Below are 15943 nucleotides of genomic sequence, written 5' to 3'. Positions count from 1 at the left end.
TAAAGCACTATGGTGTAAACTTTTAATCACCAATTAATTAATCAATATCAATTAATTAATTATTTCTGTAAAGGGGGAGGGGATGGAGAGCACCTGACCGTGTGCCCTTGGTAAATCGGGGAGTACATTACGATACTTATAATTGAAGAACTCAAGGTATATATTTGTTTCAGAAAGCACTATGCTCTCCTTGTGGTACAATTCTTTCTGGAAAAAAATATTTTGTGCTAAATGCATGCGCAGATCAGTCTACATCACTAACATTGCGTTTTTCTTCTGCAGAAGGATTCGTGTAGACTCCGTGGCCCCAAGTTAAAACCACAAATTAATTGAATTAGACACTAAGGCGTCATAGCAGTTCATGTGAAATAATTCTTAAAATGGCAACGCTGTTTTCTTAGAAAAGGTGATCTAGCATCTCATAATTAATTGATAATATCTGTGTTATAATCAATGTCGCCTTGTTTGCAGAAAATAAATCACGTTACCATATCATCATGTTACATCCGTTTTCGACAAAAACAAAAGTGTAATGTTACATGTTTTTGACAAAAACAAAAGTGTCTCGTTTGCTGTTTCAATATCAAACTGAAATTCAAGCTATCGAAAATTAAAATAACAGGGACGTGTTTAGAAATTTTGTATCAAAGCCTAACGTGGTGTGCTTTTCAATGCGGTTGAATTCCTGTAGAATCCGTGGCGTTAATTTAATTAGGCATCACAGCGATCTGCGAGAAAAACAACAATATCATGTTACATCCGTCTGTTCCTTTCCTTTGATTTGTTCTCCATCGGTTGAACTAACCTCCGTTTTATTTTGTAAAACCTCTGCCGCTTTAGTGTTTAACATGCTTTCGTGACGGTTCCGACATTTCTTGAAAGAAATCTTCACACTACGTGCTTCTCGGCTTCATGCTTGAGTGAGCGTGTGACGTGTTCACCAGACCGTGGCGAGAGCATGATCTGGTGCACGAAATGCTTTAGCGACAATTTCGGGGAAAAAGCCGCAATTTTTAGCGACAATTTCGGGGGAAAAGTCGCAATTTCGACATTTTATGCTTTGTAATTAATAGTTTGTGCTCTGCTCGTGCACTGTTCTGAAAATTTGTATTTTTTTAGGTCTTTTTCTAAATGCTGAAGGGGACAATGCGGTATGATTCTTGTAGAATCCGTGGCGTTAATTTAATTAGATTTAAACGCATCATAGCAGAGAGAAAAACAAAGGTATCATGTTACAAACCTTTGCACGAAAAGCACAAATATCACGTTTGCTGCTTCAATACTGAACTGAGAGGTGAACTCATTTGACTTATTCTCAAGCGAAATTACCCTGGAAAATTATTATCATGCTGTCGATTGATTGGCCATATTGCATTCTGTACTGTCCTTTGAGTCTCTGAGTTTCGTTTAGCTAGGCGTTTATTTTAGCTGATAGAATTTAGGTACCCTATCTAAGGATCACACGAGGAACACAATGCCAAAAGGAGCAAAAATGATACCCTTTTTAAGGACTGAGAACCTCAAAAACTATACCCTATCCCGCGGCACATACCTATATAGCCCAAATATGGCAGTACCCCCCCCCCCCCACTTCCCCCGGCCACTGCCATGAAAATTTTCATAACTCCGAAAAATTTAACTCAAATAAATATGGCACGTCAAAAAGCTAAAACCAATTTTGTCCCGTAATGGAAAACAAGTACACAAAAAAGTGATCTTATGTGTCAACTAAATGCTAAAGCTGGGCTGTATATTGGGAAACACAATTCTTGAAAAATTTAATCTACGTTTTTCAACTTTGTCATTTGTGATCCGCATAATAACAATCCTCTTTCTTTTTGTTTTATCATTGTCTATTTGACGTTGGTTTTTATACCTAAGGAAACCTTTCCCTCGATATGAACAAAAAACTTTGTACATCACAAAAATTACTCAATACACCATGACATAGCCCCTTTAATTGGAAATTTTAAGATTTAAAAGAGATATTCACAATTTTCTACAAATAATTGCTAAAGTAAAAGAAGTCATGTATAAAGCCGACTGTATCAACGACGAAATATTTTCTTTTGTTGAGATGGCTACATTTAGAAAATTGTGGCATGATTCGAAAAGCTGTCTTCAATCTTGTGTATTTCTTCGTTTAATAGGTCAACTACCTGTTTGAAAGTAACGCAAGCGACACATTGAGCAATTTGATGCCCTCAAGCTTGTCGCGGTGATTTGTACCAGTGCGACAAGCAATCCGGCAAAAAGCCAGGGCGCCAGCAATTCCTCAGCAGTCGCCTAGTGTGCCCATCCGGCGACTAAAAACGGGGGATTGCGATTTCAGGGTTATTTAATGAGTCTAGAGAAGACAACGGACCAGAAGTCATGTCTGAAACTATCTTACAGTACAATCTACAAACTTCTATTCAGAAAGAAATTGTTCTAGAATGTCTCCTTCGCTTTACTTCACATGTTCACTGGTGTGTTTTCCAATTCTCTAACAGGTCCGATATCTTTTCTCCACTTATAATCAACCTTGAAATCGACAACACATTCAGCACTTAATATTCCAAGCAGATGAAGCAGCCTATTAAACTATCACCTAACCTGTCCGTGGTCAATTTCCATGTCAATGCTTAAGAAATAAGAACCGCCGAAGAAACATGAACTGAAGTACCACAGGGAGCAGAGTAGCCTTATCTAACCTTCGTAAATATTTCTCTCTCCTCCGCAGAGGCTCCTTCAGTGGGGGAAGGCCAAGAGGCCTCTGCGGAGGAGAGAGCATCTATTTAATGGCGCTTATCAGCGGGAATTCTAGAGTTTCCCACTGGCTTAACCGTCACGTAAACAAAAAGATCGGATAACATATGACAAGCAGCGCTACGAAATAGATCGAACATTTTAATATTTACAAAGGTCGAATTTGGCTCCTCTGCTCCCTGTGACTGAACTTGAAAAAAAAAATGAACAGAAAAGCCTTACCTCTGCACTGATTCTGTGAATGATCGATAGCATTTATTCATGATAGAAGCACATTCATGCTACATTTGGGGGCTTTACTTTTTTCGCCTTGATCCACCCTGACTAATTCTGACTAATACATGCGATATTCAAGATAACTGAATTAACTTAGGCCTAGTTCAGACGTTGTGCTTCTGCAGTGCCGAACTTAATCCAGGAAGTAATTTCGACAAAAGTACGGCAGAAGCACGGCGTCTGAATCAAACTTTTGAATTTAGTGCGGCAAAGCAATTTAGTTCGACACGCCATGCCGTGCTACACGACTCTGGCACGGCAGCCGTTCAAACGTTGTGCTTTTGCCGTACCGTACGTTCCCACGAGTCACGAGGAGACTCGAGAGTAATTCTCTTTTACGGAGTATGCGCACAACCTCGTTCCCAGCGTCTTCTCCGTTTTCAAAGGCCATTTTGATAACAGAGAAGACCCTGGGGACGAGGTTAAGTATGCGCATTGAATTTTATTCTTGCCAGACAGCGGCCAGGCAAAGGAATACAAACGAAATTTCCTCTTCTAAAAGGCACAGCGAGGATGTTTCATTCAACGAAGAAGATGACACTCATGACAGGGAGCAGGGCATAGAAGAAGCTAGCGGGGCAGAATTTGAAATAAGCAAGTTTCGGAAAACTAGTCGGGCAAAGAAACAAACATTCGCCGTACTTGCAAAAGGAAAAGTTTTTTTATGTTGCCTTTATTTGTGTCTCTTTCTTGAGTCTTGCAATGATTTTAAAAGTAGGAGTTTTTGTTGCAATTTGGAAAACGGCGCCGTTTTTGTTGGATCACCGCTGACTAATTGTTACGAGCTTCAGAACATGTAAATCCTGAATTTGGTGAATTTGGTACGACTCTCACACGACGTCTGAATCAGAGTCGTGCTTCTGCCGTGCACCAGTCGAACCTAATTGCAATTTAGTTCTGCACAGCAGAAGCATGACATCTGAACTAGGCCTAATTTTTGGAAACAGATCTTGCATTAAAATGAATACTAATCTGTTAAGTAAGTTCATGGATCTTGAATGAAATCGGTAAAATAGATGAGCGACTCTCACCTTTGTAAGTGAACTGGCTGTTTTCATCACCTTCATTAGCAGCTTGCTGTTGTTAAGACACAAAAACAAATCATCTCTTTACTTCTTAAATACTTTACGGTTATACAATTTACTAAAATTGTGGGCACAAGTGAAAGACTGAGAAGTTACTTGTTTTGGCTAGCTTGACTGGGTGCAGGGCGGGGGCTGAAAAACTATGGTTTTTCACATTTGAGAATTTTAAGCGGTGTGTGAAACAAACTGCTTAAAAGAGGTTAATACATTTGAAAAATCAGAGTTAAAATCAACAACTGCAACAAATAATTAAGGTTAAGGGGCCTTAGTGCAGTGTGGGGGTATTAACTGTAGGTTGTGGCTGCTTTTGTTTAAAATGTAACATTTACAGTGAATACAACAACAAGGGTAGGGTAATTGTGAAGAACAGCTTCCCGTAACTGACTGCCCGCCGACAGGTTACCAACAGGCCACCGACAGACTCCCGACAGGTTACCGACAGTTTCCCAAAACAGAAATTTTACTGTAAAATTGAGCAGTAAACACAGGAGTCAACCTGACGTAGAAAGCGATTAAAGCAGATAAACATTGTATTTCATTGTGAGTAGTACATCAACGACGGTACTTACTAAAAAAAAACAAATCGACTCCTCGCCGAGATTTTCTTTTATACAAACTTTAATTTGTAATAAATATATCACTAACGTAATTTTCAGTCCATTGGGCAAGCAATGAAATCACGTTCAAAGATGATTTTATCCAAAACTCAGGCAAAAACTGTGCAAAAGCTTCTCCAGACACGCACTTGCTGAATTCACCCTAGAATCCTTTGCGAACCCTTATGGTATGTCATGTAAGGGTAAATAATGTTTACCTTTTAACATTTTTCTCTGTTTGCATTGCAGGTTGCAGCGTAAATAGTTTTCGTTTCTCTATGTTTTCTTCAGAATTTTAAGTAAAAAAGGAAATGTTACACGTACACCTATTGAATTTCGTTTTCCTAATTTATATACCGTAAAAACCCGCAGATAAGCCGCACCTTTTTCCCAAAAATTTTCGCTCCAAAGCGCGGGTGCGGCTTATCTGCGGGAACATTCAGAAAAGGTGCCGTAAATTTTCGTGAACTGATGCTAATTTATGGAAAATTATGTAAATTAATATAACATAAAACTACAAGAGAGTACCGGTCATTGCTTTTGCAAGTTTGACAGCTCCTATACTGTTTGCAGTGTCGACAATGGCCTATAACTTTAACAGTAAAATTGATACTTTACGAGCGAGAAAATACCACGAGTATTCACGAGTAAGATAGCCAATTGTTTCTTTCTCATTTTGCACTTTGATGGAAAATTTGTCGAACTGATTACGAAACTCTCTTCATGCAATGAGTTTATGTATCTCCAATACATGGCTCCCAAATCTCTTTAATTTGTCCATATCATAGCCACGAAACCCGAACGCCTCCATCGCCATCTTGTTTTGCTTTACGTTCTCGCCCAAGTCCCATATTTTGCGTCCGATCAAATGCCTGGTTACTAAGCTACGAACGTTCGGCAAACGCAAGTTCTTGTTGTTGTGACACAAAAATCTATGGAAAAACTGCGTTGAATGAAGAAATACCTGTCAACAAATACCAGAAAAAGATCAACCATATGTCAAAGTTGGTTTTCATTATATTAAAGAGCTCAAATTGTGGGTAAGACTGAAGTTTTTCTTTTTCAATGTTCATTGAGTTTTACGTTTGATGAAGAAGACTTCCTAAAGACTCAACTTTGGATTTTTGACTCGACTTTGGATTTTCTTTGATTTACTTTCAAAAAACTTTTTTTCCAACATTTGAGTTGTTAAACTCAGGGTGCGGCTTATCTGCGGGTGCGGCTTATACGCGGGTGTTTACGGTACGCAATACAGTGTAATTCGATAATTGATTTGGCGTGTGCTGTGATAATTGATTTAGACGCGTGCCACCCTTGTTCCCGCCAACATACTTATCATACTACACACGTTGGAGGCAGTGTGCAGAAGACGACTCCGCAGGTTCATTCCAGTGATGGAAAACATGCGAAGAGAGGGGAAACTGCTGCCGCTGAAATTCGATTAGGGATTCTATGAGTGAAGGTTGACTTCACTTCCTTAAAAACAGCTCCTTTAGGAGCCACCAAGTCTATAAAAGACTTGGTTCATCTCAGTTGTGTGATAGGGGATGGGAGAGTAACCTCCCCCTCCTCAGTGCTCCAAAATGCCTTCCCTTTGTGTTGGTATTAGGCTGAGAGGGTTGAGAAAGGCGGGTGGCGACAAGAATGATTTGAGAATGCCGTGTGTGACAGTGACTCGTTAATATTTGCAGTCAGACTTAAGCATCGGGCAAATTCTCATGTGAAGAGTTGAAGTCCCTGTCATTTAAACATTTACCTGTTACTCTCCCATCCTCTATCACACAACTGAGATGCCGGAATCTGTTACACTCCCCACTTCTGATACAAATACATACCTACAAATCCTCATCTCTCCTACCCCTACTGTCTTACGAGGGCATACACAAATGACCCTCCCCTCCCTTTCCCACATAAACGCACCTGTAAGTAACTGCGGTGCAATGACTGCGTCACTGGCAGCAAACCCCTAAAGAGAAATGCAAATAAATAGATTGCTTGATGAGTGATATTGAAGCTGTATGTGGCTCATCACACAATCTTTTCTTCTGTTCGTAGTAATTTTTGTCAATTTTGAAATAATTGATAATAAATAGAAATACTTAAGTCAACCTAAATAGTACGTTTTTAGTTGTGGTAGTCTGAATAAGGGTATACTATTTACCGTCAAAAAAATCAAGTGTTTCTCCAAGTAATCATTTCACATTTATATTATTCAGCAAGATTGAATGTTTCAAATTAGACGAAAAACTTTTACCACCTAAAGTCATAGCGCCTAATGCAGACCCCGGAATGTTTCTATCCATTACAATGTATTTTATTCTTCATACAGTCAGATGAAGTAAATAAAACAATAGCTTGCCTGTCGAATTCCTCAAGCCCCAGTCGTGGTACCAGTTGTGGCTCCAGTCCTTCTTCTGTCTGATATCTGAAGTTCACGGTACAATTAAGCGGCTGGTAATATGGACCAAGGTCTTCATGTTCACCAGGTATCTGCACTGCAACCTGTCCGGTCTCCTGCACAGGGTAGGTATACCCGCAAGCCTGATCACCACCTGCTTCTTGGTAAGTTGGATGATACTCAGGTGCACCTTGGTTCTGCGATGCATGCAGGTCTGTCTCCTGAGTAGGGTAGTTCACACCATTAGCCTCTGGAAGCTGCTAGTAAGAATCAACAACACCTCTATTTACAGTCTTTGCTGAAGCACCACTTCAGTTAACATAACCAAAACCTTTCTTTCCTATTTTCTAGCCAAATTGGTAAAGTTATGGCAAAGAAAGCGGTGGACTGTAAATAACGTCACTAACTAGAAAGTGGTATGACAAATATGCTTGCCACAAGGATAGACAGCGCTATCGAAGGCTCAGGGGGTGCAATGGAAGGGGGGGGGGGAGGGGCAAGACATCATTGTTACAAATGTCACTGGTACAAGTGCAGTTGTAAATCTGGAACAAAGAAAAATACAAATCAAACTAGTTTGATATCATTTTGACCTAAAATTCATTATTTTAAACTACAACACATACATATTCTCTGGCAAAGATTTTCATGCTCGCCTCTGACACGGATCCGTTTGGTTCATTCTTCCTACATGAAATAAAAAAAATGAAGGTTACATGGGAGATTTTCCCAACACTGTCCTGTATTACTTTACAATCTCGTAAATGTCTTATTGACCTAACCTTTTTTGGGATGTTTTAAAGCCTGCCATTTTTTATCTGTGGATTGTTTTGGTCTGCAGCAAAACGCTAAGAACAATGTTTTTCTTTCATTTGCCGGGCAGCTTAGGGCAAGCCTAGTTCAAAATTTGCTCAAGAGTGTTTTGTTTTTTCTGTCGGAAACACCCCATGGCTCCACTCAGTCAAAAGGCTATAGTTAATTCCTTTTATGATTTGCAACTGTCTGTTAAAGCAAAAAAATTTATGCACAGCGCAACCAAATGTACTTGCGATCGGTTGAAACCAATGAACCACAAGGCAAACCCATTTTTGGTGGAGCGAATAAATATTTACACTTGAATGAAATCAAGTCAAGGCAAATAGCAGTCGCACCATTGGTCACAGTTTCGTGAAGGAAATCAAGGAGCGTTACAATACAAAGCAACACATTAACAGGAAAACAAGAATGGACAAAAAAATTTGAAGAGTTAAAAGTGACAAAATAATTTAAAAATTCCTTAAATTCGTAAGAAGGTTTATAATCATAAAAGAACTACAAAACTAATTCACAAAGCAAAATTTATGATGCGTAGTTGTTTTATTTAACATATCTGCATAAACCTAATGACGTCAACAGCTAAATCAGTACCAGAAACACAAATGGGTTGAACAAACAAATTGGTCACGTTGAACACTATTGTTAAAATTCAAATCAAAAATTAAACGTCCTGTTGAGGTTCATTTTGGTGTCGTTCCAAGACCAAATGGAGATGTATCGCATTCTGTATTCTACTTTTTTGCTGTTAAACACCGGAAAAAGACCAGTTACATGTGCAAAATCTTTGGGCAAGGTTTTCACAGCATTAAATAAGCAATGTGTATAACTGCTTCCAGTCTTTTCGAAGTACCACAATCAACAGCTTTTTATTTCATTAAAGCTAGCTCAGAATTTTGCGTGTATGCATTGTCTACCAGTAACATTCCCGAAGCGTATTTTTATCTTACTATCACCAAGAAAAGATGATTATCAAGATGAAATAAGTCACAAAACCTAAGATGTGTTGACCTTTTACTTAAACATTTCTTTCTGTAAATCTGTGGCGCTTAATACCCAACAACTGAGTTTGAAACCAAGGAAATAGAAATTCGGGGCGCACAGAATTTAGGAGTTCTTTAAGAGGGGGTTGGTTTGCTTCTACAGAATTTTTGCAAATTAGCAATGCTGATTACCTTTCATCGAGCAACACTGACGTATTTGTGCACTTGTTTCATCCCCCCACAGGAAGGAAGAGAGAAGAGGGAGGAACTAAACAATGTGATTTTGAGGAAAATGCCTAGAATCACAAAATGATGACTTAGTTGCCGAAGAGAGAAATGGCGTAATATTTGGCCATAAAGGAGCAAATATGCCAAACATGGTCAGATTAATTCTTTATACCAGTACCCTTGAAACAGCCCCATAATACACCTTTCTTTAATGTTCTGGTAATTATTTGATTGGCAATATCTGCTATTGAAACAAAATCCTGTTATTCTACCATTTTAGCAGCCGTTAGGCAATACATTGTCTTTTCCGTACAAAGAGAACGTTAAGAGTACATTTTCAAATTTCAGGTTTCATAGATCTTACCGTGGAAGCTGCTTTGTATAGCATTTCGAGACCTTGATGAATCTTTGCCCTGGGATTATTTCAAGTTTAAGATTTCATATAATATATGAAATCTTTAATGGAATGGGATGCCTCGGCATCTCATTCCATTCCGTTTCCATGCCTCGGCATCCCATCCCGTTTCGTTTGAACGGCTGGCGAACGGCTTATGAACGGCCATCCGTTTCAAAACGTCTAGGCCAATGGAACATTTTACGCTCAAGATTAGTCGCATACATAATCAAATGAAGTTGTATCTCCCTTCAGCTATAACTAAAAATAAGCCTTTTTATTATTCCACTTTTGCGCCATTTTACCATATTAGGGCAAAAAAACGCGCAAAATATGCCATCTTATTGCACAGTAGAACAGGGCAAAAATACGGACGAACAAACTTACTGAATACGGACCCAAACTAAGTGGAAAAATTAGTGGAATAATAAATCCCTTATTCGATGGTTCAACATATAATACAAGCAGACATTTCGCTCATGGCTTGTGCGCAACTCGCAAAATATCCGCGCGTATTATATGTTAAACCATCGAATAAAGTGTATATATCTGGGATGGTTTCTTATTGTAACGATTTTTGTGTCTTAGATTTTGGTTTTTTTTTCACGGGGGGTTATTACAGGAATTGTAAATTATAAAAATAGTAAATCACTCAAATCAGGGGCACCCATCGAGAATATAGTTCAAAACCACTTAAAGATAGCATCGTTGAACGTATTTTAGTATTTAAACGGTAGATATAGGCATATTTTTATCCCCTAAAATTTTTTTTATCTGTTCGGATTTCCTAGCTGAAAGTCTAGTGATCCGAAAGTTATAGGGATCAAAACTTACCTTTTCGAAAATTCCAGCCAGAGAAAGGCTCCCGAAAATTCTAGGTGACCTTTTTAGAGTAAAAAATCCGTTAAAAATGAAACAGTTATACCATTTTTTAGATATTCGAAAATCCTAGGAAAGGCAGGCAAGCAAAAAAATTTACAACGAATGTTCCGAAAATTCTAGATCTCAAATCGTCTTCCGAACAGATATTTTAACGAAATATTCCGTTGGGTGCCCCTGTCAAATAAGGTGACAAAGTATTACCTGTCTTCGCATGATGTCCTTGCTGTCCTTCTACAAATTATGCTCCCAATTTGAGTGACTATAGGCCGCCAGGTCCAGTCCAAGGTTGCGTTCAATACAAATCTCAAAGGAGCCAAGTAGTCCAGTCTTGAATGTGTATGCTCTATGGTCAAACACGCAATTAACAGCTTATTCTCTACCCTTGTCTGATCATTGTATAAATGCACCTTATTTGGTAGTTTTTGACATATAATATGCATGGATATTTTATGAATTGCGTTGTACTTTTCTAGCAATGCATAAAATTTCAACAAGAACAATCTGTGAAACCAGTGATTTATTATTTCACTACACAAGGGGAAGCTGTCACTAGCACTGTCCCCACTGTTAAAACTGTAATGTGTTTTTCATCCTCAATAAGAACAAGAAGCCCGCCCCTTTTAATTAATTCACATTCTTTCGTGCAGTCGCTTTCCGATCAGAAGCTGAGCACAGCTTTCAGTTAACTTCTGAGGCAAGAATGTGAATAAATTAAAAGTTGCTTAAGTCTGATCAAACTTACTGAAACTGACTAACCACTGTTAATCAACTTTACACAAGTCTCACAGCCAGTAACATCAGGGAAGAACTGACCAATCAGTTTCACCAAGGTGAATTAAAACCATCGACTAAAAAAATTCTATCAGAGGGGTACACAGCCACCTTAATATTTTGAAAATTAATGGTGGCTCTGAACCTCTCTGACAGAAATTTGCTAAACTTTGCAAAAAGTTGTATCATTATACGCTGATGATAACTCAGCAATTAAAATGGAGGTAACCAAGCTTATTTTGGAGTTATTAGCACTAAAAGTTAAAATTAAGGGTGTTTTTTACAGGTAATACTGTTACTATGGTAACCACTGATGTCAAGAAAATGATGACAACTTGTCAATCAATGGTTGGGCTTTTGTTTCATAACATTTCTATAATAGCAATTGATAAAGTGTTGAAGTACTGACCCATCAATGCATAAGGTCTAGAAAATACTGAAAACCATTGTCCGTCACCTTAACAAACTTATTTTATTGCATTCTTTTATATTATTTTTGAGACAAATAAATAAATAGAATAAAAACCACTTTCCACATGTGAATGCGAAGTGCATGTTTACATGACTCACCCAGTATATCTCCTGGCTCTTCACTTTCCTCACTTATTAAGGCTGTGGCTTCATCTGTAATGGCTGTTGGACTTATGTTCTGCCTTCCTCCCCCTCCTGTGAGAGCAAGCTATTAAGGTTACAACACACAAGCATACACGGGAAATGTTAAAAGCCCACTTGAACAGTGGTCTCAAGGGGTCCTCACATCTACTTGCAGGATGATTATAAGAATATATTACCAGCTAACAGATATAGCTGCCATTTTAAATTTTTAATACACAGTCTGCTGGTAGGAGGTTTGGAACTGAAAAAAATTACGGGGTATGGGAAGGCAAAGAAAATTTGGAAATTCTCAAGACATCACCAGTAGCATGCTAAGATTAATATATAGCTGAAGGGTGAAACTCTCAAGTCCGTTAGCGTAATAATCGTAACCAGCCTGATAAGAGCACCCATTTTTGTGTTTTGCTGCAGCCGCAATGGCTGCAAGCAAAACACATTGAGAGCTGAAGTTTGTGCCGTAAGGTGTAAGGTGTAAGTGCCGTAAGGTGTAAGTGCCGTAACAGAGGAGAAATCTGAACTACCGATGTCAATCAAATCCATGAACAAACAAAATCGAAACCAATGAACCGTAGCGCTGATCGCATTCGAAGTTACGGGCCAAAGTATTCGAACGCAAACCACGTTGGACACGTTGGAAAACAGAAAACCGATTTAAAAGTATATCGCATTGGGAAAGAAAACAAACTGTGGCGCGACCACTCCAGTTTTATGAGAAAATTATTCTGCAGTTTTCATCATTTACGAAAAGAGCGAAGACTTGGAACCTCGCCGAAGGTCATAAATATTTTCTCCAAAGGACCGGTTAGTGCACAGTTTGTAAACTTTCGCTTTGAAAATAAACTTACCCTCACCTTGTCTACACTGTCTACAGCATACTAGTACTGTATTAACTCTGAACTTCATATTTTAAAATAAAATGTATGAACGTGTAACTTGTCACGCAAAGACAGCTGGAAAGGAATATACCATGCTGGTAGGCTGCACCGCTAATTGTAGCTGTATTCGAGCTATATAAAAGACAGCTAGAAACGAATTAATACTAGTAACATCACAATGGGAAAGAAACTTATTCAGTGGTGCACACCGTCGAAAACAAAGAAATATTAAAGGAAGTTCTCATTCACCAGATTCACTGCATCAGATGCAACATTCGTCAGTTCGTGTTTAAATGCGTGGCGACCAGTTTGTTTACTAGTTATTAAAAAATAATACGGTCTTCATTTAATAAACAGTTCATCCTTAAATTTCAGCTTTTCTACGACTGACAGGTAGGTACTATAGTATAAGCCCCGCTAAAATAGCTGGAAAGGGAAAGTTTTTTGAAAAATGAATTTTTGACTGCCAGACGCGCTGGCGCCACATGTTTATTTTGTGAAGATTAATTAAACGCCGTGAAAAATAGAATTTGATGTCCAGCGAGCCACTGCATCTTCGGCTACGCAGTCCTCAGTGAATCCTCCAACTTCACAAATTTCTAAAACTTTAAGAAAACGAACTTTCGCAGAATCAAAAATTGGTCCTTATCGATCTTCCGATCTTGTTGTGAAGACACTGAAATTCGACGAGTGTTCATGCGTGAAGGGATGACTGACGAATGATAATAATTATTTGTAAACTTTCGCTTTCAAAATGAACTTTGCGTTACGTTCAACGCCGTCTTTCTGTTGTTGTACGCCGGTGCGCGTGCGATTATTTATAATTTCTGAATTTTGCATATTTAACTCAGGGTGACACAACAAGTTTGTTAAGAGTTAGTTGTTCCAGTGTTTAATTTGGGTGAAAGTGGTTAAAGAACCACTGTCTTGTCACTAATAAATATATCACATTGAGTTCTTATAAGGTCAATAGATTCTGTCTTTTTCGTTGTTGTTAAAACGCTACCATTGTGACAATGATTCCAAATACAACTAACGGTAACCAGTGAGATAACGCCACTAAAAGAATCACATTGAGTTCATTGAGATTTTTTTATAATGTTAAGAGTTACTGTTTTTTATCAAAGAGACAATCATGTCAGACATTACGTTAACTTACTAGTAATTAAATTATGTTTGCTGTCTTTGATTTCAACATAACATTGATCAGTAAAATTATCAGGATTGAATTAACACAAAGTGACTACAATATAGTGCAATTATTAACCTGCACACAAGTGACAGACAATAAAAGACGTTGGATTTCAATCTCGACTCACTTGTCTTTCATCAACATGTTCCCTAAGACTTTGCTCTAGCAGCAAAACACATGGACCCATTGGGGCCCTATTTTTGCATGTGGCCTCTTTTCAATAGCTTATTCAAGTTTATCCTTGGCTCCATCTGAAATGTTTTATTTTTCTTGAAATTTAAACAAGAACATCTTAACCTCATTTGCATTAGTTCATAAAAGCAGTTCTGCAATGTTCCCTGTATATGATTTTCCAGTGAGCAGCACAAGACTAAGACAGATTGAGTTGATTTATTGATCCTACCCATTTCGCTTAATACTACACACTTTGCTCATGCAGGCAAAGCAGAAATGAAAAGTTTACAGAGATCAAAGCAGGCTCACTCCCTTGGTGCCTCTCTACCAGTCTCCAACCCGCCATATTGCTTCACTTGCTGAATCGCCCTTTGCCACTCGCATGTCAGTACCCAAGCTGAGCCTGCTCGCAGGCTAACTCATCCGTGCAGTCACGACCATCTAGTGTTATCTGAGCCCGTAATTCAAATGGGGTTTGTCACCTGAGGTACTGTCACCTCAAACACCAATTTTTGTGAAGCTTAACCTAAGTTGTCCTGGCCTGATATGTTTTTGCTTCAGCCACTTCTCTTAATTTTAAGAAATTTCCATCCAAAATGGACTTGTCAAACTCCAGTCTACCACATAATATTATGCAAAGTTTGGTGTTTTTATCAAGCATGTAACAATTTCTCCAAAAATTTGCACTAAGCAACCTAACTATTAGCTTTCCATGGCTGCATGTCCCTGCCGCCAAGTCCCCGCCACTCCATTGTAAATTGTTTTCTTTCTTTTTCCTTTTTTTATAATTTATTTGTTTAAACACGTGTTTAAATGAATTCGCTATAAACATCATAGGGGTGCGGGCACCTTCGGTCCTGGGGGGGCGGAGACCTTTTTGCCCGAAAAAAATTGGCACTGGTTAAAAGCCGGATAAAAATGCATATAAAATGGAAAATAAAGCGTGCATTGAAACAGCTGTGTACAAACTTCGCCTGCTTGCTTTAGTTCTTTAATTAATTTCGTGGCATTGTCCGAAGGTGTCAATGCACTGAATCCTTTTTCGGAAATATTTTATTTATTCACTCTAGTTTAGCAAAACCTAATAAACGGCATGCAATACATGCAGAAGCGATGACGTTTCACAAGGGGTCTTACATAATTTTCTGAGGAAATTTGTCAAAAACTTAACGTAAATAAAAGTAGCTGACGCCTTGTGCGTGATTAAGACTGTTATCAAACTGCAGCTTACATATTTTAAACCTAAGAAGCAATGTTAGTGATAATTTGTATAAATAGCATAGTTAGGATCTGATGGAATTCAAAAAATTCAGTAGTTATGAATTCACAGCTCAAGGATGCAAAGTTAAAAATACATTTTCTTCGTAGATTTGCTCAATAGTACAACAGTAATATTTTATTTTATATTTTAATTTTTTTTTAGATTTCCCTGTTGTCTCAACAAAGATTACGTTATATCATAGCGTGACTTGCGATAAACGACATACGATACGCAAAGCTAGCTTTTAAGCTGCGAGAAAGGTCAAACGGTCTCTTGCTCACAGCGGCCCTGTATCTTCTAAGAATTACAAATTTCTGTCTACTAAACCTAATAGATCCCATCATATAAAATTTAGTCTCTTTCGTTTATACATTGAAGTGTTCCAATATAACTGCACGGGAGTATTTTGCTTTTGTGTTCTACGCAGTGATTTCTTGTAATTAAGTTAAACTTGATTTCTGTTCGATTGCGCTAAACGGATCCTGATATTTTATTATTATTATTTTTATTTTTTACATTTCCCTTTGTTGCCTCAATTGCAACAAAGGTTACGTTATATTGTAGCGTGACTCCCGATGGATACACACGAGCAAGCTTAAGGTCAAACGGTATCTCGCTCACAGCGGCCCTGTGTGGTCCTGTTTATTAAAAG

General features: G+C 38.3%; 1 protein-coding gene and 1 long non-coding RNA gene across 2 annotated transcripts in view; one reads left to right on the top strand and one right to left on the bottom strand.

Annotated features, from left to right (window-relative positions):
• LOC144628824 (uncharacterized) overlaps positions 1-15943 on the bottom strand; it is a 96221-nt gene that overhangs the window by 66479 nt on the left and 13799 nt on the right. The window contains exons 4-9 of the mRNA XM_078486937.1: positions 11745-11840; positions 10605-10746; positions 7730-7790; positions 7065-7363; positions 6626-6671; positions 4056-4101 (exon numbers count right to left, since the gene is read on the bottom strand). Coding sequence (XP_078343063.1) covers positions 4056-4101; positions 6626-6671; positions 7065-7363; positions 7730-7790; positions 10605-10746; positions 11745-11840 — 690 coding nt within the window. The remainder of the gene's footprint in view (positions 1-4055; positions 4102-6625; positions 6672-7064; positions 7364-7729; positions 7791-10604; positions 10747-11744; positions 11841-15943) is intronic.
• LOC144628687 (uncharacterized) lies at positions 5169-5636 on the top strand. The gene is made up of 2 exons (XR_013566284.1): positions 5169-5352; positions 5590-5636. It is a non-coding gene; the product is annotated as an uncharacterized LOC144628687 (long non-coding RNA).

Source organism: Oculina patagonica, chromosome 10, assembly GCF_052425735.1.
Source record: "Oculina patagonica isolate OP01 chromosome 10, crgOcupat, whole genome shotgun sequence".
NCBI classification, from domain to species: domain Eukaryota; kingdom Metazoa; phylum Cnidaria; class Anthozoa; order Scleractinia; family Oculinidae; genus Oculina; species Oculina patagonica.
This window is presented reverse-complemented; position numbering and strand designations above follow the sequence as displayed.